Source organism: Peromyscus californicus, unplaced genomic scaffold, assembly GCF_007827085.1.
Source record: "Peromyscus californicus insignis strain IS unplaced genomic scaffold, ASM782708v3 Scaffold_4__1_contigs__length_199733344, whole genome shotgun sequence".
Classification (NCBI taxonomy): Eukaryota; Metazoa; Chordata; class Mammalia; order Rodentia; family Cricetidae; genus Peromyscus; species Peromyscus californicus.
Genome location: NW_026294562.1, coordinates 72575803 through 72597481, shown reverse-complemented (window position 1 = coordinate 72597481; position 21679 = coordinate 72575803). Strand labels below are relative to the sequence as shown.

At 48.8% G+C, this 21679-nt stretch overlaps 1 protein-coding gene across 8 annotated transcripts in view; it reads left to right on the top strand.

Moving 5' to 3' along the window:
* Tacc2 (transforming acidic coiled-coil containing protein 2) overlaps window positions 1-21679 on the top strand; it is a 73938-nt gene that overhangs the window by 43098 nt on the left and 9161 nt on the right. For 4 of the 8 annotated variants that reach the window (XM_052760836.1, XM_052760838.1, XM_052760833.1 and 1 more), the window contains 8 exons: window positions 660-861; window positions 4836-4897; window positions 5910-6025; window positions 8508-8679; window positions 9974-10114; window positions 17775-17918; window positions 18316-18392; window positions 20274-20317. In XM_052760836.1, the coding sequence (XP_052616796.1) occupies window positions 660-861; window positions 4836-4897; window positions 5910-6025; window positions 8508-8679; window positions 9974-10114; window positions 17775-17918; window positions 18316-18392; window positions 20274-20317 (958 nt within the window). Of the gene's footprint in view, window positions 1-659; window positions 862-4835; window positions 4898-5909; window positions 6026-8507; window positions 8680-9973; window positions 10115-10944; window positions 11035-17774; window positions 17919-18315; window positions 18393-20273; window positions 20318-21679 lie in introns of all 8 variants that reach the window. The other 4 variants (XM_052760840.1, XM_052760841.1, XM_052760834.1 and 1 more) reach the window with 3 other exon arrangements.

Sequence of the window (21679 nt, the reverse complement as noted above, 5' to 3'; positions counted from 1 at the left end):
CTATACAGTGGTGGTAAAACCCCCTTTTCTTCATCAGGACCTGTGTGAGGACTCTTAGACAGTGCTGATGATCCGACTGTAAAAGTAGCTGGAATCTCTCAGATAACCAAGACAGAGATGTAGTTATTGTTTTGTTTTGAGACAGGGTCTCACACTAGCTCATGTTGGCCTGGTACTTACTGCATAGCCCAGGCTAGCCTCAGTCTCTTGAGTGTTGGGATCTCAGGGATGAACCATCATACTGAGGCTTTTTGTTGTTGTTTTCAGTGCTGGGTATTGAACCCAGGACTGTGCACGTGCAAGGCAAGCACCAGGCCATGGAGCCACATCCCCAGTCCTTGAAGAAAGGGTCTTACACCATAGCCCAGTCTGGCCTCACACTCCCAGCAGTTCTCCTGCCTCAGCCTCTCAAATGCTAGGATTACAGGGAGGAGTTACTGTGTTCAGGGTTGTTGATTTTTTTGTTTTTGTTTTTTTTTTTATTAACTAATTAATTTTGATAAACCCATGGTCACTCCCTGAAATCAACCATCAGTAAAGTTTCCTCCAGGGGCACTGTGGATCAGAGTCCCAGAGGAGCAGATGGAGGGGTTTCCTTGGTTTGAGGGGCACGGATTCTGAGACTGGGTGAAAGAAGAGGCTGTCTCCTCTCCTCACAGGATTCCACTCCAGCTGCCACGCCGGAAGCACCCCCAGCAATCTCTGCAGTGGTCCATGCCACAGATGAGGAGAAGCTGGCCGTCACCAGCCAGAAGTGGACGTGTATGACAGTGGACTTGGATGCTGACAAACAGGACTTCCCACAGCCCTCGGACCTGTCTAACTTTGTAAATGAGACCAAATTCAATTCGCCCTCAGAGGGTAAGCAACTCGGTGGCCAGCCAGACCCACACCTTGCCTTGGAGAATACTGTCGCTAGGGGGCAAAGAGCCAGGAAAGATACTTGCCAGCCAGGTAACCATTACCCATGTGACAATCTGCACACCTCCCCCTGAATGCAAATCTAAGGCTTGAGAGCAACTGTCCCCTGGCCACATGATGCCTGCTGAGAACCATACTGGCCCCTCTAACCCAGATTCTGAATCCTCACTTGCCTGTCCTTGGCTGTATGGCTTATGATACCTTCTGTAGTTTTGAAAGGCACAGTGCCAAAGGAACATCGGTCACACTGAACTTTGTAAGTCAACTCACCCATGGGTCTTTTGGTGCCATTCTTGTTCATAGCCCTCACAGATTGGTCATACAGTATGGCCACAGATTTTTTGTTTGTTTGTTTGTTTTACAATTTATTTATTTATTATGTGTACAGTGTTATGCCTGCATGTATGCCTGCAGGCCAGAAGAGGGCACCAGGTCTCATTACAGATGGTTGTGAGCCACCGTGTGGTTGCTAGGAATTGAACTCAGGACCTCTGGAAGAGCAGCCAGTGTTCTTAACCTCTGAGCCATCTCTCCAGGCCCATGGCCACAGATTTTAATGAGGCCTGGAGGCAGACGGTTTCCCCAGGTTTGCTAATGAGAACTTGGTGGGTTTGGGAAGATCCCAAGCACTTGTCTTAGCTCAGTGTCTTCCTTGTGCTGTGTTTTCAGTCTCTGCTTCCTCTCTGATTGTTTGGCGTGAATAATTCATGTATCTTAGGGCTGGGGTGTGCTCGGTTGGTAGAGTGCCTGCATGAAGCCCTGGGTGCCTCCCCACCGCGTAGATCCTAGGTGTAGTGGCGCACACCTGTCCTCCCAGCAGTCTGGAAGGTAGAGACAGGAGAACCAGACGTTCCCTCTCCCTCCCCCACCTTTGCCTGTCTCAGCCTTTGCCTGGATATCCCCTCTTTTCCCTGCTTGCCTGTAATGCTTCATCTGGGGCTCCTAACACCGTGAGGAAGACGTGTGTGCATTTCTTGTTCGTTACTGGGGAGTTTGTTTACTGAAGGCCACAACCCACATTCATACATGTGAATATTCATATACACATGCAGAGAGAGAGAGAGAGAGAGAGCGCATGCACTGTGGTGTGCACACACCCACATTCTTACAGAGAGAGAGAGAGAGAGAGAGAGAGAGAGAGAGAGAGAGAGAGAGAGAGAGAGTTCAGAATATAGGCATACATTTAACTTTAAAACAAAACCTGTGAAATCTGCTTCCTTAGAAAATAGCAGTAAAGATTTGGCAAGCGACGGATCAGTTTAGCCATTGGGTGGTAGAGAATGCCGACGTGAAGACACCATGGCTGTAGGAGGCATTGGCCCCGCTGTAACCACCCTGGACAGAGAAGCCTCTCATCAGGTCTTCCCTCCTGTTCTTTCAGTAAGGACACGTTCAGCACATCAGACATCTGGGAGTGCTGATGTGACCCTGGAACGAATCAGTCCAGGGCTGCAGCTGCGGTCTGAGACTTCGTCTTATGGAAGCCACCAACCACAGGAAAGGGAAATGTTGGGCTAGCCTTCGTAATTACTATTTGAGCACACATGTGCAGCGATGGTAATTCCATAGGAGGGAGGAGGGAAGCAGGGACTGTCATTTTGCACACAGGGCTTTATTTCCTCTGAGCTCTGTGGTGGATCCTGTAGCCCCCACCTGAAGATTGAGGAAACATAGTCTGTGCACTGAGAAGGCCTGAGGTGATTTGTGCAGGGCAGACCTGCCTGGTTTCATAGTTCTGTGCTACTGTGGTGAGAATAGACGGGGCCCCCTGCCCTCATTTGTAGGATGAGGGTGTGAGCTAGTCCTGTTCCTTCCTACCTGGGTGCACGAGTAGCGCTGAAGAGCTTCAGGTTGTCTTTGCTGTTTCAAAACCCCAGAGGACCATAGGTTAGCAGTTACCCATGGAGTTGGACTGTCCTGTTTGCCTTGGATACCACCTTGACTGTGTGGCCTCCATCACCTCCCAGTGATTACACACTCTGCTTGAATTATGAGCGTGCTCATCTGTTTAATGAATGCCCTTCTCTTCTGTACCTGAGAATGTTAGGCAGCCTGTCTCTGGGACCTCACCTGCCCAGGAGACCCTGATAGCAACTGTTTTTATTTTATTTTATTTTTGATTTATTTATTTTTATTCATGTGTGAGTGTGTGCTTAGGTGAGTTTATGTGCATCATGTGTTTACGGTGCCCATGGAGTCTAGAGGACATTGGATCCAAAGAGCTGGAGTTACAGGTGGTGGTGAGCTGTCCAATGTGGGTGCTGGGAACTGAATCCTATCCTCTGGGAGAGCAGTGCATATTCTTAACCACTGAGCCATCTCTACAGCCCTGAGCAGTTGCTTTTAGACCCACAAATCTTCATAGCTACTTGGTGGCCCCACCTCCCTATACACAACTATATTACCCCCTCTTCCCACATCCAGCAGAGGGCAAGTTGTCCATCTGGGTAGTCACCATGGTTGTCTTATGACAGAGACTGAGAAGGGGACAGGAAAAGGTGAATATAGTCTCTTCATCCTTCTCCAGGGCCCTTTGTCCATCTCCTCTTAATAAAACATCACTTGTGTTCAAAGAGAAATGTTAGAATGAGCAATAATAAGTCTGGTCATGATTCTTCCTATTGGGTAACTAATTGTAGGCCTTTTTGTTATACCTTGTCACGTTATCCACGACAGTGTGTCACTTTGAGTTTCATTTCGTTGTTGAATCAGCAGGTACAGAGAAGTCCACTAAGCTGACCTCCCTGGTCTTAGAAATGAAGACCCTTCATCTCCTGCCCAGGGCACTTCCCTTAGCAAAGCTCTAGCAATTAGATTTAGGAAAACAGTCAAGTCCTCTTGGCTGTGTGATGCCCTGGTATGAGGTCATTCTCCAAAGTGGCCCTTGGATATGAGAAGACTCTTTAAAAATAGCTATTGGCCTCTTCAGTGTGAAGTAGCCCTATCCTTAAGTGACTCAGCCTCCCCTGAAGTTGTACAGACATGTGCTACTTGGTGCCAGTGGTGGAACTGTTCCTAGTCTGCCACCTGCATGTGGCCTGGTGTGAGAGGGAGCTCCTTGACTTTATCTGCATGCCTACTCTGTGAGGTTTAGAATTTAAAGCAGAATTTAAATTTAAACCCTCCCTCCCTCTCTCCCTCCCTCCCTCTCTCCCTCCCTCCCTTCCTCCCTTCTTTTCTTGAACTAGGAATTGTACCTAGGGCACTGTACATTCCAGGCAAGCACCCCCACTGAACTACACCCCTAGCCCTCTTAATTTTTCCCATTTTGAGACAAGAGTCTCCTGACCTAAGTTGCCCAGGCTACCTTTGAACCTAACTCTATAGCCCAGGCAGGCCTTGAACCTACATACTCTCCCTAACTGGGATCATGGGACCTCAAGAGAGATCCCTAAAACTGGCTTTGGTAAGATGGTCTATCAAAATGTCAGGCCTCAGCCCTGAAGCAACCAGTAGAACTGAAGGAAATTACCAGCTTAGGAAGGAGCACTGGAGGAGTGTTGCCTGTCCTGGGGCTGCTGAATTCACAGAGGGGGGACCGTACAGCACAGTTCCAAGCCGTCACTGTGCCGCGTCATCTTACGTGGTGCAGCCCTTGAGAGTTAGACGGAAACGATCCCCAAACACCTGTGCCTTCTGATCTCAACACAACGGACATACTTGGGTCTGCCCATTGCGGACCTGTGTGTGGCCACAGCTTCATTTCCTTGGAACTCCTTCACATTTCTAAGGGCCAAAGCTCCTCCCAGCAGGAAGCTTACAGGCTGTCTGAAACTGCTGAACTGTGCCTCGATGGAGGCTGGATCTGAAGACTGTAGTCAGTGATGGCCCCCCAAAAGCTCGGCCCACCCCCTGCTGGGCCAGGTCTTTCAGTCTTCCCCTGGTCCTTAATCTCACTTATTTGTTGTTTTCAGAGCTGGACTACAGAAACTCCTATGAAATCGAATACATGGAAAAGCTTGGCTCCTCCTTACCCGTGAGTTCCTCCTATACACTGGCCTGGCAGGGACTTCTGTGGGGTCTCCAGCAAGGCTGCACAGGGTCGTTCAGAGTTGTCTCATTACACAGAAATGCCACTCCCCATCCCTAGACTCATTGCTCCAGGTCTTGGGACTCTAGGCTGACCGCCTTACCAGTAACTCTTGTCCCTTTTAGCCATCCATTGTATAGTCAGTGCCCAAATCCACCTGCACTCTCCTGTAGGCCTTGATTGTAGAAGGACTCTCAGGGGTTCTGAGCTGCAGCCCCTGCTGTGGCCTCTGCTCATGACCCTCCTGCCCAGCCAAGAAGAAGGAAGCTTTGTCATTTCTGGCCAAGCCTATTGCCCTGTCTCTTTCTTTGGGGTCTGTCTCAGTGACTTTGCTGTTGCTGTGATAAAACACCATGACCAATTCGGGCTTAGGGTTCCAGAGGACTAAGAGTCCATGATAGCAGAGCAGAGGCACATCTTGAACCACAAGCAAGAAGCAGTCTTTAAACTCTCAGCAGAGCTTGCCTCCAGTAAGACAGCTTCCTCCAGCAAGGCCCTGCCTCCTAAACCTTCCAAACACCATTATCTTGGGACCAAGTATTCAAATGCGCAAGACTGTGGGGGACATCTCATTCAAACCACCACAGGGCCTCAGTGGCAGTGCTCATCGCTGGGGTCAGCATGCTGTCACTCCCTCATTCCCTTGTGAGGACTGAGAGCGTGGCTGGCTAACTCTGCATCCTCAGCACGGGTGTTTGCCACTGTGGCCCATGAGCACTGAGGGGCTGAACAGGGCACGTAGCAGTACCAGAGGGTTCTTCCCACCTTAGGTCTCCATGGGTCCTTCTCTCCTACTCTCCTGGCCCTCTCTGAGTCACCTCCTGCTTTCTCCTCTCTTCCGGGAGCTTGAGAAAGCTGAAGGCTTACTTGTTTCTTGTTGACAAGTACTTTCTTCACTTGAGTGGCGTACTCAGGCCACTGTTCCTGGCTAATGCATGTGTAACTTTGATTCCTGCAGCAGGATGATGACACTCCGAAGAAGCAGGCCTTGTACCTTATGTTTGACACCGCTCAGGAGAGCCCCGTCAAGTCTCCTCCAGTCCGGATGTCGGATTCCCCAACTCCGTGTTCGGGGTATGACTTCTATGATGGGAGAGTTGTAGCTTAGGTCAGAGGCCCCCAAGTCCTTGTATACCTTCCCGCTGTTTTTCTGACTTGGTTCCATTGTATGTGTGTCTGCAGGTAGCCCATAACTCAGTGTGTCTACAAGGGCACAGATGCATCACTTCTATTTCCAAGGGCTCTTTGAATAAAGGTGAAACAGCTGACTGACAGTAATAGACAGACAGACAGACACACACACATACATACACACACACACACACACACACACACACACACACAGAGCCAGTTCACACTCAACTCTATTCTGTTGTCGGTCCAGTAGCGACAGTGTGGTACAACACTGAAAGCTTAAGTCCCAGCTCTGTATCTGGTGGGAGTTACTTGGGTGTCCTATGCCTCAGTTTCCCTATGTGTAAAGTGAGAGGAATTAATGAATTCCCCACTGGAACCTGCCGGTGGAGATTTCTCTCAGGGTCCAGAATAGACACTATCAGCGGTGAAGAAATTAATCTGAGGGATATCAAAAGAATCTATGCACACTGAGCTCTTTAGTCCATTCCCTTTATTCTTCTAAGTCGATTCCATCTGCACAGCTTCTTCTCTGTCCTCATACTTAGCTCCTCTCTGTCCCTCTGTTGTTCTCTCATTGTTCCCCCTCCCTCCCTGAACTTCCCAGTATATATACACATACCGTCAGCAATCCTCTGGCTGCACCGTTTTCTGGTAGGGCCGGAGGAAGTTTACTGGGTTGCTAGGCAACCTGCATCACAATGTGTAGTATTTGGTTAGTAAAAGCACTTTTGCTCTGAGTTAATTGAAAAAAGGGGAATCCTAAGAACCAGGAATAACACCTGGACTGAGATAAAGGAGGGAGGGTAAAAGCTTAATTTGCACAAGAAACGAAGCTTGGCACCTATCCTCAGCCTGGCCTTGTCCCTTGTCTCCTTGGGTCAGTAGAAGTATTTACCTTGTCTCAGTAACTAGCAGATGGCCAAAACACCATCCCAGAATTGTAAGCAGTAAATCTCTTAAATTAGGGTCCTGTGGAAATAAACTGGGGTGGAGGTAAGGAGTTAAGGTCTTAATTGTTAGTGGTTATTTTCTTTTATCTGTAGGTGAGATGAACTAATGCTTATCTATCTATAGTCTGTCCTATCTCAGATGAAATACTTTTGTCTGGAGAATGGCCCTGGCCAGATGTTTGCTAATGAAGAATAAACACAGCTGGGGAATGTTGTCCAAAATACCCCAAATGTACAGGGAAAGTTGTGCCCAATAAATGATCAATCACACTGTTAGAAGTTCTTGGGAGAGGAATCAAATGGGAAAGCTACAATAGCACACAAGAAATTCACTGCAGGAACAGCTAATACATTAGAAAGCCAGTATCGCTGGATGGTGGCGGTGGTGCACACCTTTAATCCCAGCACTTGGGAGGCAGACCCAGGTGGATCTCTGTGAGTTCCAGGCCAGCCTGGGCTACAGAGTGAGATCCAGGGCAGGCACCAAAACTACGCAGAGAAACCCTGTCCTGAAAAACAGTCAGTCTCACCAATACTCCTTGAGTTTCGGCTTTATCTTCTGGAAAAGCCCTTGGCTCTTCCAAGTATAAGCTTTGCCATAGTCAGCTGAATTCCTACTTCATATTTCTGTGGCTCACAGCAAGGAATAAAGTGACCTCTAGGGATTTAGGGAGATTAGAGAAGACTGTAGTCCCCAGAGCAGTCAAGGGACAGACACAGGGAACCTGGCTTCTAGGAGATAGTGTATGGAAAGCCTGTGTTGTAGTGCCTAGCACATGTAAAGTGAATGACAGACATTTCTTGTTAGTGTGGATGTTAATATTTGCATGTGCCGGTGTCCATGTTCTGAAGAGTGTACACCCTTTGATGGGGGAAATGTAAAGCATTGCTTGATGCTATTTAGGTCGTCCCATCCGTCACTGGATACCTGCTCAGTACCGAGCAGGATTGGAAGCTCTTGTTTTGGTCTCTCAGACTTAACTGTAGGCCCTACAGACCAAACTCTGTCCAGATGTTAGGTGTTAGTGCAGCGATGTCTAACTAGAGAGAATGCCCTCTCCAAGAGTGGTCCCCTGTGGTAGGCACTATGTGGAGTACTTTGCGTTTATACAGCATCTTACTTCATCTTCTCCAAGGTGCCTATCCGCCTTCTAAGAAAAGATGTGATACCCAGTCTCTTCCCTCAGAATGCACAAGCAAGCAAGTAGCTGGTCCCTAAACTCCGGAGCTCAGTCCCCTTGCCAAAGGCATCTGTATCTGTTCTTCCCTTGTCTGTTGGCCCTTAAACATGGCTGGACTGTAGCCTGCCTCTAGATGGATGGCCCCTGAAGACCTGGCGTTTGTCTCTCCTTGGACACTGACTTGGAAGTCTCGGGTTTTGTGGGATGTTTTCTCTTTAGTGAGAGCTTCCTAATAGACTTCAGTTAGTCTCCAGGGAGAAGGCCCTAACGACTGACTTTTTCCCTCAGGTCGAGTTTTGAGGAGACTGAAGCCCTTGTGAATGCTGCAACCAAACTCCAGCACCCTGTCACACGCGGGCTGGCCTCCAACCAGGAGCCTCTCTTGCAGGTGCCAGAGAAACCCTCCCAGAAGGAGCTGGAAGCTATGGCTTTGGGCACCCCCGCGGAGGCGATTGAAATTGTAAGTGTTGCTTGAGGGGCTCTGTGGCTGAGCCCTCTAATGCGGCCATCCTTCACCTGGCTGTGGGGCCCCATGCTGGCCCCTAGACCACAGCAGTCAGCCTAGGAGACCCTACGTCTCACGGCGAGGGAAGAGCCTTCATTTCTCCCACGGTGGCTGTACCGTTCTCAGTCAAGTGCTTGATGCGCTCGGGCTTGTTTTCCGTTCTTCTCTCCCTGGAGCTGGACTGGTGGACAAGCTGGAGCCGTGGTCAGCCAGCCCCTGCCTCTCCAGCCTGTATAGCAAAGCAAAGATGGGCAGGGGAGGGAACATCCTCCTCTGGGGGACCAGCGATGTTTCTCTTGGGTCTCAGTGACAGGAGATTTCTCTTGCTCATCATCCAGGACTTCAACTTACCCTCTCCCAAGACCTCCAGAAGCCTTGCAGGACCCGTAGCCCTGAGATGAGGCCTCGCTGTCCCCACTCCCTACATGTTACGTGTGCTCGCCCTAGAGGGTGTAATATCCACGTGAGGGTCTTCCACATGTCTTAAACAAACCAACTGGGGTCAATTATACTTTTTCCTTCACCTCCCTCCTAGCAATCATCATACAGTTTGAGACGGTTTGATTTGGTGTGTTGCTTTTGCTCTCCATCAGGCAGCTTGATCTGTCTCATGCTACAGACATCTACAGAGCACCTGCTGTATGTGTGGCAGTTGGATGTTGGGTTGGATCCTGGAAACACAATTAGTGAACAATAAAAGGGTCTAGATGTGACTCGATCTTGCATATAAGTACTGTGGCAGACTTGGCCATCGTTCATCTCCTGCAAAGTTGCCTTCTAATTTGGAAGTCTTTCTAATCTATGATGAGTTACCTATTTGTTTGAAATCGTCTTTTCACTATTGAAAATGGCCCTCACTCAAACCTTACTTTCCTTGATATTTGTCCTTGGTGCTGTTTCTTTGATGAACTGTGTTGGCGTTTGAAAACCCATCAACTAGCTTGCCTCCCACCCATGGAGATTTTCAAAGAAAAAAGCAGTGGTTATGTGGCTTCCGCTGCTCTGGCTAGGAAACCAGGGTGACATGGGCCTGGGGAGGGAGGGCTCCTGAGGCCCTGCTTTTGGGCAAAGGGGCGGGGCCTGCCAGTCCCAGTCCCAGTCCCAATGGTAGTGTGAATATCGACCACTGACTGATGTTCTCTTTAGCCCTAATGCAGCAATGTGCAGTGTGTGTTTGTGCGGTCCTTGCTTGAAATCAATATCTTTCTACTCTCCTCTATTTTCCATTTTCCTCTCGGCCGGCCTTCAGACAGCTCCGGAGGGTGCCTTTGCCTCTGCGGATGCGCTCCTCAACAGGCTGGCCCATCCTGCTTCTCTCTGTGGTGCACTTGACTATCTGGAGCCTGACTTAGCAGAAAAGAACCCCCCAGTATTTGCTCAGAAACTTCAGGTTTGTAGCCCCTGTGTGACCTTTCGGGAGTTTGTCAAAACCTCAGTAGAAAATGAACCCCTGAGCCAAATTGAGCTGAGGCAGTACTTAATGAGGCAATGCCGGGAATGTTCCAGATGAAGTGTTTTCCTCTCAGACACTGATATCTGTGTATGCTCTAGCCAGGGTGCCAGAATTAGACAAATTGTGTGATTACGTACCGAAAGGACTCTTTTTATTGGTATTAGGAAATTGGTCCCAATAGTCATTTTCCTGATGTATTTATTGATAGCCCCACAGGCAGTTTATGATTTACTCACTAAACCACAGGTATCAGGTCAAGCCAAGCTGTTTAAATACATAAGACAATCCCAAATTCCCATTGAGGTAACATCTGGAACCAAAACGTATCTCTGTAGAGGAAATTTGACAGCTTAATTTGCTATTCCCTGGACTAGGAAGCAAGGCCGACCTAGAGAGGTTATTAACAGGCATCTGAGAGATGCATGGCCGTTGACAGCAAGCGCTGATCAGCTTTTTAAAAACAAGGAAAGAAAGCAAGAAATACTGTAGAGTAAAAATGACCGTCCTGTTTTGAAAATCAGTTCACATTTGACCACATGATACTTCTTGACAGACCTTCAAAGGGGTGATTTTTTTTTCAAAAAGGAAATTAAACCCCCCGTTTCATGATCTGCTGAGGTGTTGGTTGTGAGAGAAAGCCGAGCGTATGTTTTCCCACGAACACCTGTCATATGCATTTATGTGGCACATTCATTCCTGGATGTGGAAACCTTCTGTCTGTCTTGATGCATTTCCCTACGGTTTGCTCACCCCTACCCCTCGGGCAGGAGGAGTTAGAGTTTGCCATCATGCGGATAGAAGCCCTGAAGCTGGCCAGGCAGATCGCCCTGGCTTCCCGCAGTCGCCAGGACACCAAGGTACCTGTTTGCCGCTGCGGTGCACTGCCTTCTGGGAATGCTGTGTGTGCCAGGGGTCCCAGGGCTGCTTTGCTAACCACTGGCCAGGCGGGCATTGTGGGTGTCCCATGAAGTGTGATTTCTCTGAAGCTAAAAAGTATAACTCTTACACAAACACACACTGAGCACATGTGTAGGGATGCACACTGAGCACATGTGTAGGGATGAGGTCATGCAGCCAGGCAGAGGGGAGTGGGAAAAGCCAGCATAGAGCACAGGGAATAAAAAAAAAGTCTTTGAGTGAGGTGGTAGACTAGCTGTATGTAAAACTGGTTAGTACTGGTTCACTAGGACCAGAAGAGAATCCCCCTTGGAGTTACCTTTTCCTGTAGATACCCTTTGTCTCTCTATGGGTTAAAGTAATTTGTAACGTTTCTGTTTTCTAGAAGTTTGTATCTGACTTTACTGAGAGTCAATAGTAAGTAGGAGGTGAGAACAAGACTTGCTTCAAGACATGGGATGATCTAGATGAGGACAAAGAGACACAATAAGAAGATGTAATAAAAAAATAAGTAATGAGACACATCGATAAGACATTTGGAGTCTTCCCACCCGGCCTCTAGGCTTAGGGTAATAATTCTTAACAGTATGGTGATGACATGTAGGTGGCACCTCACCCTCAAGCTGCCAGTGAGCTGTGGCCTCAATCCCACTCCCTCCCCACCCAGAGTTGGGCAGCTCAGTGAACTTGGTGTGTTGGACCAGGGCCGGATCCCACTTTGTTTTATAGTTTGAGCCTTGAACGAGTTAATGAACCTTGCTGAGCCTCAGTTCCTCCATCTCTGAGATGAGGCTAGTTTGCCTGTGGTGGAGAAGACCATGCTTGTGGACGGCAGTAGCCTTGCGCCTGCACACCTAACATATACTGGTGTGCAGTTAGCCAAAGGGGCTGCTGTCAGCTAGCACTTCGATTTTATTTATCACCTGGATATTCCACAGCGCCTCTCCTGGGAAAGCAGAGCTAAGTCTCACTTTACAGATTGAGAATCAGGGCCGCATATCCAGAGTTCGCCAGCCTGTGGGGCCTTGAACTGGGGTCACCAATGGACCTGCCTGTTCAACTCCACCTCACAGACTAGGTCATTTGCGGAGGACCTCCCAGGTGTGGAATAGGAACAGAAATCCCAAGAGCCCACACATGGCTCGCTCTAGCTAGAGCCCAAGTCGGGTCCCCTCCTGGAGACAGGAGGTGGTCACAGTGTGGATGTCCAGACTGGGAACAGTGGAACACAGGTCAAGGATAAGAAACAAAACTCAGAGATGTCTTTGTTCTTATTGCCAAAGTATAAACTTGAGCTGAATTGCCATGAACGGGAGATTTCCAGAAAGCACCAAGCGCCGAGGACCCTGCTCCCCACCCACCCCCACAACCCACCCCTGCCAGATTGATTTCTTGAATCTTTGCAGAATAACTTTAAGATAGAATGAATTGCCTAAAATTTGACCATTGTGGGGCCTGGAGAGATGGTTCAGCAGTTAGGAACACTGGCTGTTCGTCTAGAGGACCCAGGGTTCAATTCCCAGCACCCACACAGCAGCTCACAACTGTCTGTAACTCCCAAGATCTGACACCCTCACACACAGACACACATGCAGGCAAAACACCAATGCACATAAAAAGAAATAAATTTTTAAAGAAGTATGACCACCGTCCATACAGTGTATTCCTGCCCTGGAGAATAGTGAAATAGAGTTGGTCACGTTCTGGTAAGTAGTTCAGGCTGAGCACGAAGCCTCCTAGGAGGCAAGTATCCTGTCTCCTTCTACTAATATGCCAGAGATAACTTTCAAAAAATAAGAGTTGACGTCCTGTCTCTGGCAGCCTCAGAACGTGTTCTGGTTTCGCTTTAGACAGCAACGCCACAGAGAGTACAAGCTGAGAGAAAGCCCGGTTCACCCTGCGGTGCCTCAGAAGTGTGAGCCGAGGAACACTCTGTCGAGGAAGAGCTACAGCCGTCTTGGGTGGGGGGAGCATTTTCTATTCCGGGGATTCCCCTTGTGGCCTTCTCTCCTGTGTCTGTGCTTGGTGGCCCCTCTCTGCCTCCGAAGCCATGCGTATGCAGACAGAATACAGTGGCTGTGGGTCCAGGTGCCCTGTCTGCCCCGGAGTCTCAGACGTGAGTGATGCAGTCCCATTTTCCTGGCAACACTACTTTAAACCGTTGATCCCTCCGAGTTCGAGACCAGCCTGGTCTACAGAGTGAGTTCCAGGACAGTTAGGGCTACTCAGAGAAACCCTGTCTCCAAAAAAAAAAAAAAAAAAAAAAATTACTTAGGAGTAAGGATATAACTTTGAGGGATTGAAAATTCAGAGCAGCTTTGAAGTGGATGGTGCTGGGTCAGCCTCCACAGAACTGCAGCAAGAAGCTGTGTCCTCCTGTTCAGAATCAGTTAGAAACGGGGTAACATCCCTAGGAACTAGGGCTCTCGTGTTGGGCTGTGGCTTGCTTTCTTTTTATTTTTAAAACATTCTTTGAGAATGTCATATGTGCATATAATGTATTTTGATCATGTTCACCCTTCCAATTCCTCCTGGTTTACCCCTTCCCAAAGTCATGTTCACACACCTCCTCCCACTTTATAATTGGGGGAAAAAAAATTTTCATACAGTAATTCCCCCTCCCACTCCCTGTGGGCTGTGGCTTTCTTATTCTGTTTCTCCCACTTGCTTCTGCTGGAGCTGAGTTCCGCTAGTCCCCTAAGGATCAATATACAATGCAGCAGCCCTGAGGTCCATACTCAGAAGTTCTTTCCCTGGCCCTCCAAGGTATGGGTAGCAGGGCCGTGTTGGCACATTTTGCATACATGACAAACTGATTGTAATCGCTAGACCTGTTGGCCTTTATTGATAAGGGGGCCCCCAAGACGAAGATGGAAAGATGTGTTCAGGCAACTTAGGAACGTGATCATACAAATAGCAAACTTTAGCTTGGGAACGGTTCCCACACGGAGGGTAATCCTGTATGTGATTACCTCAAGAGACCTGGCTTAGATGAGCAGATGACTAGGGTTGACATGAGCTGGAACAAGAGTGGAGATGGGACTGCGTTTATTGTTGTCTAGCAGTGTGGCATCTCAGCAGGGACAGTGTACTGTGGACAAGGAGCCCAGCATCTTTCACATGCTCCTTCCTCTCACAAAAGTCACTCCCTCCCTCCACCACCAGGCACATCCCTGGAAGCCACAAGAGCAGTCTGAAGAAGAGTGGCAGAGGACTGGTTGGCGGGCTTTGGTTTGCTCTCCAGCTTCGGAATCTGTGGTTGGAGCCTGTACTTTAGCCTCAGTGGCTGATTCTTGACTTGGTGGGCAGGCACAGCTGGATGAGGTCTGGTTATGATGGCTTCCATGGAGTGGGACTGAGGTGTGGGGCCAAGTGCTTCCCCTGTGCTTGCAACTCCCAGGCTGGGAAACTGTCTGCTGTCAGATTGGGATGGGTAGCATCTAGCCAAGGTCCTTTTCCTGCCTGGGTGGTGTCACGTGGCCCAGACACCTCCTGAGACCTCGAGCCTTAGCTTGGTTTTCCTGGTCCCTGACCTCACCTGTGTGGCCCTTTCTCATGGCTCCCCAGGCCTCAGATCTGAGTTTGCTCCTGACTGCTGTGGGGATAGTAATCTGCCATGATCATGATGTCCCGCCCCCAAACCCTAAGGCCTAGCAATAAGAAGGGTCACAAGGAGAACTATGAGTCTGGGTACATGACGGGACTCCTACCTTCAAGGCCAGCAGGAGGCCCGTGGCCCAGGAATCTGAAAGAGAGATAGTGACTGGAGTGACGCCATAGTTTCCAGGACTTAAGACCATGTGAAAGATTGAAGGTGGCAAAGATCTGTGCCTTTGGAATTGTGACCATGTCACAGTTTAGTAAAAAGGATTCTGGTGGCTTTTCGGCCTGCGTGAAGCAGCAGGTCTAAGTGTGAGAGAAATGAAGCTGGGCATAAAAATAACTGACCTTAAAATATTAGTGAGAGACAGACTTTTAATTTCCCTTGAAAACATTCATGGCTGAAAGGAAGAACCGAGGTGTGAGTCCTGAATTCATTATCCCACAGATAACTGGAGGGGGCAGGGAGTCAAAGTGGTCCTGAAACTGTCTGTTCCCCGACTGAAAATGCCGAGTGGTTGTGGCTGAAGGATGACACCTAGGATCTCACGCCTTTGCATCCATTTAGATATCTCTGTGTTTATTTTTTTCATCCCGTCCTTGTTTTACAAAGGACACCAGGCAGATTGGCCATCTCTAATGTGTTCCTTGGTCAGACTTAGCTCCTGCCCTGCGTGATACAAAATTCATTTTCATTATTAAATTATTTTTCTCTTGCACTGCAAGGAGCTGCTTTACTTTGAGGCAGAATAATCTCATTTGGGAAAACCTTTAGGCCCAGCCTCCCACATCCTGCATCCGTCTTCAGAAGTTTCAAACTGAGTTTAGAAGCTCCAACATCCTGTTCATTTTGAAATTTTATTTTTTCTCAGATTTTTAAAAATTTACTTTATGTGTACAGGTGTTTTACCTGCATGCATGTATGTACGTGCACCATGTGCATGCCCTGGTGCCCACAGGGGCCAGAGAGGGTGTCGGATCCTCTGGGACTGGAATTAGAAGGTGAGCCAACATATGGATGCTAGGAAGTGAACCTGAGTCCTCTGGAAGAGCAGCTAGTGCTCCTAACCACTGAGCCATCTCGTCAGCACCCACCCCACCCCCATTTTTTAAAGAGCACGTTTAAAAGTGAAAAGAATAGGGTTTGTTGTTTGTTTTCCCTTTTTAAGTTCTCTTCATAGTTTTGTGTTTGTGAGCTTTTCTAATTACATCTATTGAGTGGTGATTTCTGGCTGTGATTTTCCAGTTACTACTGGGACATTTCCTTCAGAGAAGTAGCATTGTGCAAACTATTGCCAAGAGCAGAGGTAAGCCCTCATGCAGATCCTCTGCCCTGCCGCCTAGGGGCATTTTCTCTCCCGAGGGATCCGGCTGCCTGCTGCCAGGGGCTGGCAGCTTGTGCTCTAGGTAGATGTCCTAGGAACAGACTTCCCCGGGACCAGAAACTGAGAAGGACATTCATGGCATCCCATCTGACATATAAGCATAGACTCTGTTCTGGTTGACCAGGTCTGTGTGCTCCGGGTTCTCACAGCTGATCATGTGACTCACTGAAAAGTAAGCCCAGGCATTTCAGGGCAGGCATGACCAGTGAGATTCAGGTGATCCACGAGTGCCATTTGAGGGTAAGCCCAAAGTCTTGAAGGTAGGCCTGGTCAATGAGTCACTTGAGGGTTAGTCAAGGACTTAAGGGCAGGCAGGGACAGCGAGCAAGCAGGTCACAGCAGTTTTCTTCCAGGACAACTAAACTATTGTGTGCACCTTGCATGTGGACACTAATGGTCCTAAATTGTCACCTCCAGTCCTATCCATTGCTCTCCCACCTGCATTTTCTACCTCCCTTCTTTAGACCCTTAGCCCTGGTACTATGGTGAGGAGAGGTGGGGCTAGCCATTCCTGTGTTTATAAACGTTCTGCTCCTGGGCCTTCAGCTCCACCCCTTCCCATGACCACTGATGCTCTCCTTCTATCTGTGCAGTTCTCAATCCTCACCCTCCTGTCTCCTCTCCCTTTTCTATAAAACGGAGGTGTCTGTTCAGTGCTCAGTTTGTTCTCCTAATTCTCCCAGGATGGAGCAGTCCACTCAGCCCCTCAGGCCACCATCACCTACCTCACACTGCAGCACTGACCTGTACTCTAACTAGGGTGGAGGCTTCCTTGGCAGCCATGACCGCGCCCAGGAGGTTAATGCGTAGTAGGACTGAGAGTGGTTGATGGGACGTTTTTTGTTGCCGTGGAAACAGGCTGACAAGCCTGGCCGTGCTGGTTGACATTGCTCCTAACACTGTGTTTCAGCTGTGTTGCAAGTTGCTTAATGTTCTACGTGAAGGAAGAATAGCCATGTGCCCCTCCTCGCCTCGCTGCGGCTGGTGACTGACCCCTACAGAACTTGAGACAGCTGCAAATGGTTTTTCAGTTGGGTGGGGCAGGACATCGCCTTGCTTGCTTGTAGGCTTCATCAGGAAATGTAGAAAGATAATTGTCTTTGACCCCAGCTTTCCTCTTTGCTGCTATACAGCAGACCTAATGGCAACATCTCTCAAGCCCAGACAGAATAAGGTTGACAATAGTAGGCTTCATATTTTGTGCAGATCACATCTTTTTCAACTGAGCCACATGAGCACCACCAAATTTAAATGTGTTCAGAAATGATCTAATCTTCAGCTATTCAAAACTAGGCAATGTAGACCAGCATTCAGAATCAGTCCCCAGCAAGACTTGATTTTGGAAGTGGAGCCAACAGAATAATGACTGGTCTTGACTTACAGTGCCTAGTTGACTCAGCCTCTGATAAATGGCCGTGATAAGCAGGCTGCAGACCGGTGGGCCCCCAGGGTTCCTAGTTACAGAGGCTGCCATCTCATCAGCCCCTTTGTGTGCCTGAACGTGTGCAACATGAAGGCTTTCCATCCCCTGGACCTGGCATTACCCCATCCATGAGTCTTTGCGTTATCTCATACTTTCAGTGTTCTTTGTTTCAAAACCACGCAGCTGAGCGGGTGAATGCAGTTCTCAGGGCCATGCCTGCAACCCTGTCTGTCATGCCATTAGTGGTGACTGTTCTGTTTCTTTCTCTCTCTGATGAAAATAACATCCACAGAGGGAAGCTGCTCATCCAGCAGACGTCTCCATCTCCAAAACTGCCTTGTACTCCCGCATCGGGCCCACTGAGGTGGAGAAACCCCCCGGCCTTCTGTTCCAGCAGCCAGACCTGGATTCTGCACTCCAAGTGGCCAGAGCAGAGGTATGAGACCTGTGGTGTCAAGGGCCATATTCTTGACCCCGGGATAGGGTCCGAGTCTGCCAGTTGTCAGTAACCATATTTACCCATGACGCTGCTCTTTGGAGACAGACTGTCCTCTAAACACTGCAAGCTAGCTGGGTGGCACACCATGGCTTTTGATCTGCCTAGTTTCCATGCTAACGGGCATGGCTGACATGCTGTAGAAGACACTTCATCATAGTTGCTCCCCTGGGGGCCTCGGGGAAGAAGTCTTTAATTCTCCTGCTTGGAGGATTCTCTGGATGGAATCCTGGTTTTGTGTGAGAAGTTTTCATCCCATGTGTATGTGATGTGTCCTGGATTTGGTGAGAACTGAATGCTCATTTGGGCTCTGCCTTTCTCCTCTCCCCGACCCTAGGTTATCTCCAAGGAGAGAGAAGTCTCAGAGTGGAGGGACAAATATGAAGAGAGCAGGCGGGAAGTGATGGAAATGAGGTCAGTGGGGCTCAGCGTTCCTGCTGCCCAGAAGCGCTGTCTGTGGCTTCCTGGCAGCTCATGCTGAGGTGCCCTCACCCCCAGCAGGGTCTTCTGTAGAAAAAGTTCATTCTTCTATTATTCAAGGCTCATATTTTTACATGGGAGTTTTTAAGAGATTTTCTTTTTAATTTAAAAAAATTTTTTTAAGACGAGGTGTAACAGTCTTGGCTGTTCTGGAGCTCACTCTTTAGACCAGGTTGACCTCGAACTCATCGAGATCCGTGTGCACCATTGGCTCATTATTCTTAAATATGTGTGTCTGTGTGTGGAGTTAGTGTACATGAATGCAGGTGCCCTTGGAAGCCAGAGGCATCAGGTCCCCCCAAAGTTGGAGCATGGCTGAGAACCACCCAACATGGATTCTAGAAACTGAACGTGGGTCTTCCTGGAACAACATAAGTGCCTGACGGCTGAGCTGTCTCCTTAGCTTCTGCAAGTGTTTTTAGAATAACACTATGCACTAGAGAGTCCAGTCAGATGAATGTGTAGACAGTGAAAGTGTCTCCCCCAACTCCAGTCAACTTGCATTCCTGTGTACATTTCCAGCAGCAAGCCACACACCTAGATCAGTGGTTCTCAAACTTCCTAATGCTGCACCCCTTTAATACAGTTCCTCATGTTGTGGTGACCCCCAACCATACAATTATTTCATTGCTTCTTTATGACTGTAACTTGGCTGTTATAAATCATAATGTAAATATCTGATATGCCATCCCCAAATGGGTCGTGGCCCACCGGTTGAGGACCACTAACCTAAGTGATGACAGCCACCATCACATCTTCCTGAAACCTCATTCTCACTCTGCTTCCCGCTGCTTCCCGCTGCACCCGCTGCCGCTCTCCGATGCAGGCAAACCCTGCATCCCGAGAGGACTGCTCTGGTAGAGGGCTGCTTGACACCTGGCTGTTTTCATCTGGGGAAGATGCCAGGCGTGGTGGTGGTGGTGCGCACCTTTAATCCCAGCACTTGGGAGGCAGAGGCAGGCAGATCTCTGTGAGTTCAGGGCTAGCCTGGTCTGTTTAATGAGTTCCAGACCAGCCAAGGTTATAATGAGACCCAGTCTCACCAACCCACTCTTTAAAAAAAAAATTTTTTTTTTTTTTTTTTAGTTTAAAAGTGCAAGGGAGCTGGGCAGTGATGGTGCATGCCTTTAATCCCAGCACTCAGGAGGCAGAGCCAGGCGGATCTCTGTGAGTTCGAGGCTAGCCTGGTCTACAGAGCGAGATCCAGGACAGGCACCAATACTACACAGAGAAACCCTGTCTTGAAAAACCAAAAAATAAAAATAATAAAAATAAAAATGCAAGGGAATAAGAAGTAGCATCTTATATACTTTGAGGAGCGTCCACTCCATCAGAGGAGACGATACAGAGAGAATGTTAGGGAACTCCAAGAGAAATCAGGAAAGGCTTCCTGGAGAAGAGAACATTTGACTTAGACCTTGAGAAGCCGATTCTGTGAGGTAGAAATAGGAGGAAGTACACAAACAACCTGGGTACACTTGGGATGAGAAAGCCTAGTTCAAGGAAGAAATGTCTGTCCATGTTGAGCCACCGTGTCCACGAGCTGGTGGTAAGCTTGTGGAGGAGGCGAGACCTGGGTGTCGAAGACTCAGCCATCAGGTGGCAGATCTGGCCTTTTGTCTCACGTAGTGAACAGTGGAGGTGTGGCAGGGTTGGACAGTGCACTGGACTGAGGGTTGTATGCCAGGGAACCAAACTTGTTGATGAGTACAAGGACGCGTACAGAGCGTGCGAGCCTTACACTGTCCAGCTGTGGGGTGGAGATTTAGCAGGATCCTGTTACTAGAGTTCACCATGCCTTTGCCTTTCTTCCAGGAAAATCGTGGCTGAATATGAGAAGACCATTGCCCAGATGATCGGTGGGTGTCGTGACTGGAGTCCTCAGGCCCAAACTATAGGGAGGGGGGAGTGTAATTGGGGTGGGGGTTGGGTGACAAGGCTCTGAGCCAGTTCCTTTAAGAGCAGGGACCAGAGCAGCTGTACTTGTGGCTGTAGCCTGGAGATACCCCCAGGAATATACTTCACACTACCCAGTGTCTCCTGAGCCCTCATTTGCCCAGCCAGGGGTGATCCACCATGTTGGGAAGGAGTTTGGGTTTGGCCACTGGGATGTGTGGGGGTTTGGGATTTTGCTTGCAGAAAAGCATAGAATTAAAACCCCTAAACCCTAATTTAGTTTGGAGTCAAATGACTAAGTACCCATATACTTTAACCAGTGGACTTAGAACCAGGATGGAATCTGTGGCAAGTCCCTATCCAATACCCTTCCTCTGAGACTGGCAGACCCTGTTAGCCAATCCCAGCTCTCCCTGATAGAACACCTCCGTCACAACACTACATCCCTGACAGCCAGAGCTGACAGATTGCTTAGGCCTGCAAAGAAAGAAGGCCCCACATTAGCAAGTGACACGATGACCTTCCTTCCTTCCTTCCTTCCTTCCTTCCTTCCTTCCTCCCTCCCTCCCTCCCTCCCTCCCTCCCCATCCTCTCTCTCTAAAATGAAAATCAGTCTTGGAGACGTTCCAGAGTCCAGTTTTTTATAGTAATAGTCTTGGGGAACTGGTGTTTATTGATTTATGTCGAGCTATCCGTTTACTTGATTAGATTCATGATAATCAGTTTTTAAAAGTAATTTTACCCGCCTAAGGATTTGTGAGGTAAACCTGCAAGTCACTGCAAACTGAGTGCTCTGGCTGGATATGCATGAGCAGGTCCCCTAGGAGACCCCTTAGCAAATGTTTGGCTCTTTGAGTTCCACCCATCTGTGGTTTATCCCAAGATAAACAACCCAGTAGCCTTTGAAGTAGCAAGAAGGCCAATGGTTGAATGCCTTACTCTCTCAGGAGTGTTAATTGTGGCTTAAGTTAATCAAGGCTTTCACCTGGAGCCCCTCCGCCCCGTCAGGCACATTCAGCCACATTGATCCCATGGTGGATGCATCACATCAGACGAGCTTAGTGATGAGATAAAAACTTTGAAACTCTGGGATTTGTAAGTGCCGGCCAAAGCACTGGAGAGGGGCATGCTTATCTCAGCCTGGAAAGGGTTGCCAGACCTTTGGACTCCTGGTGTCTTGGGGTGTGAGTGTCCTTGAGATGACATGGTCAGATGCAGGTGTGGTGTTGAGGGGGAAAGGTGTGAGCTTTGGCTCCTGAGGGAATGCTGCCACAGCCGGCTTGTAGCACACAGCTAGGGACTTTGAGAGAAGCAGGGGCCCGCCG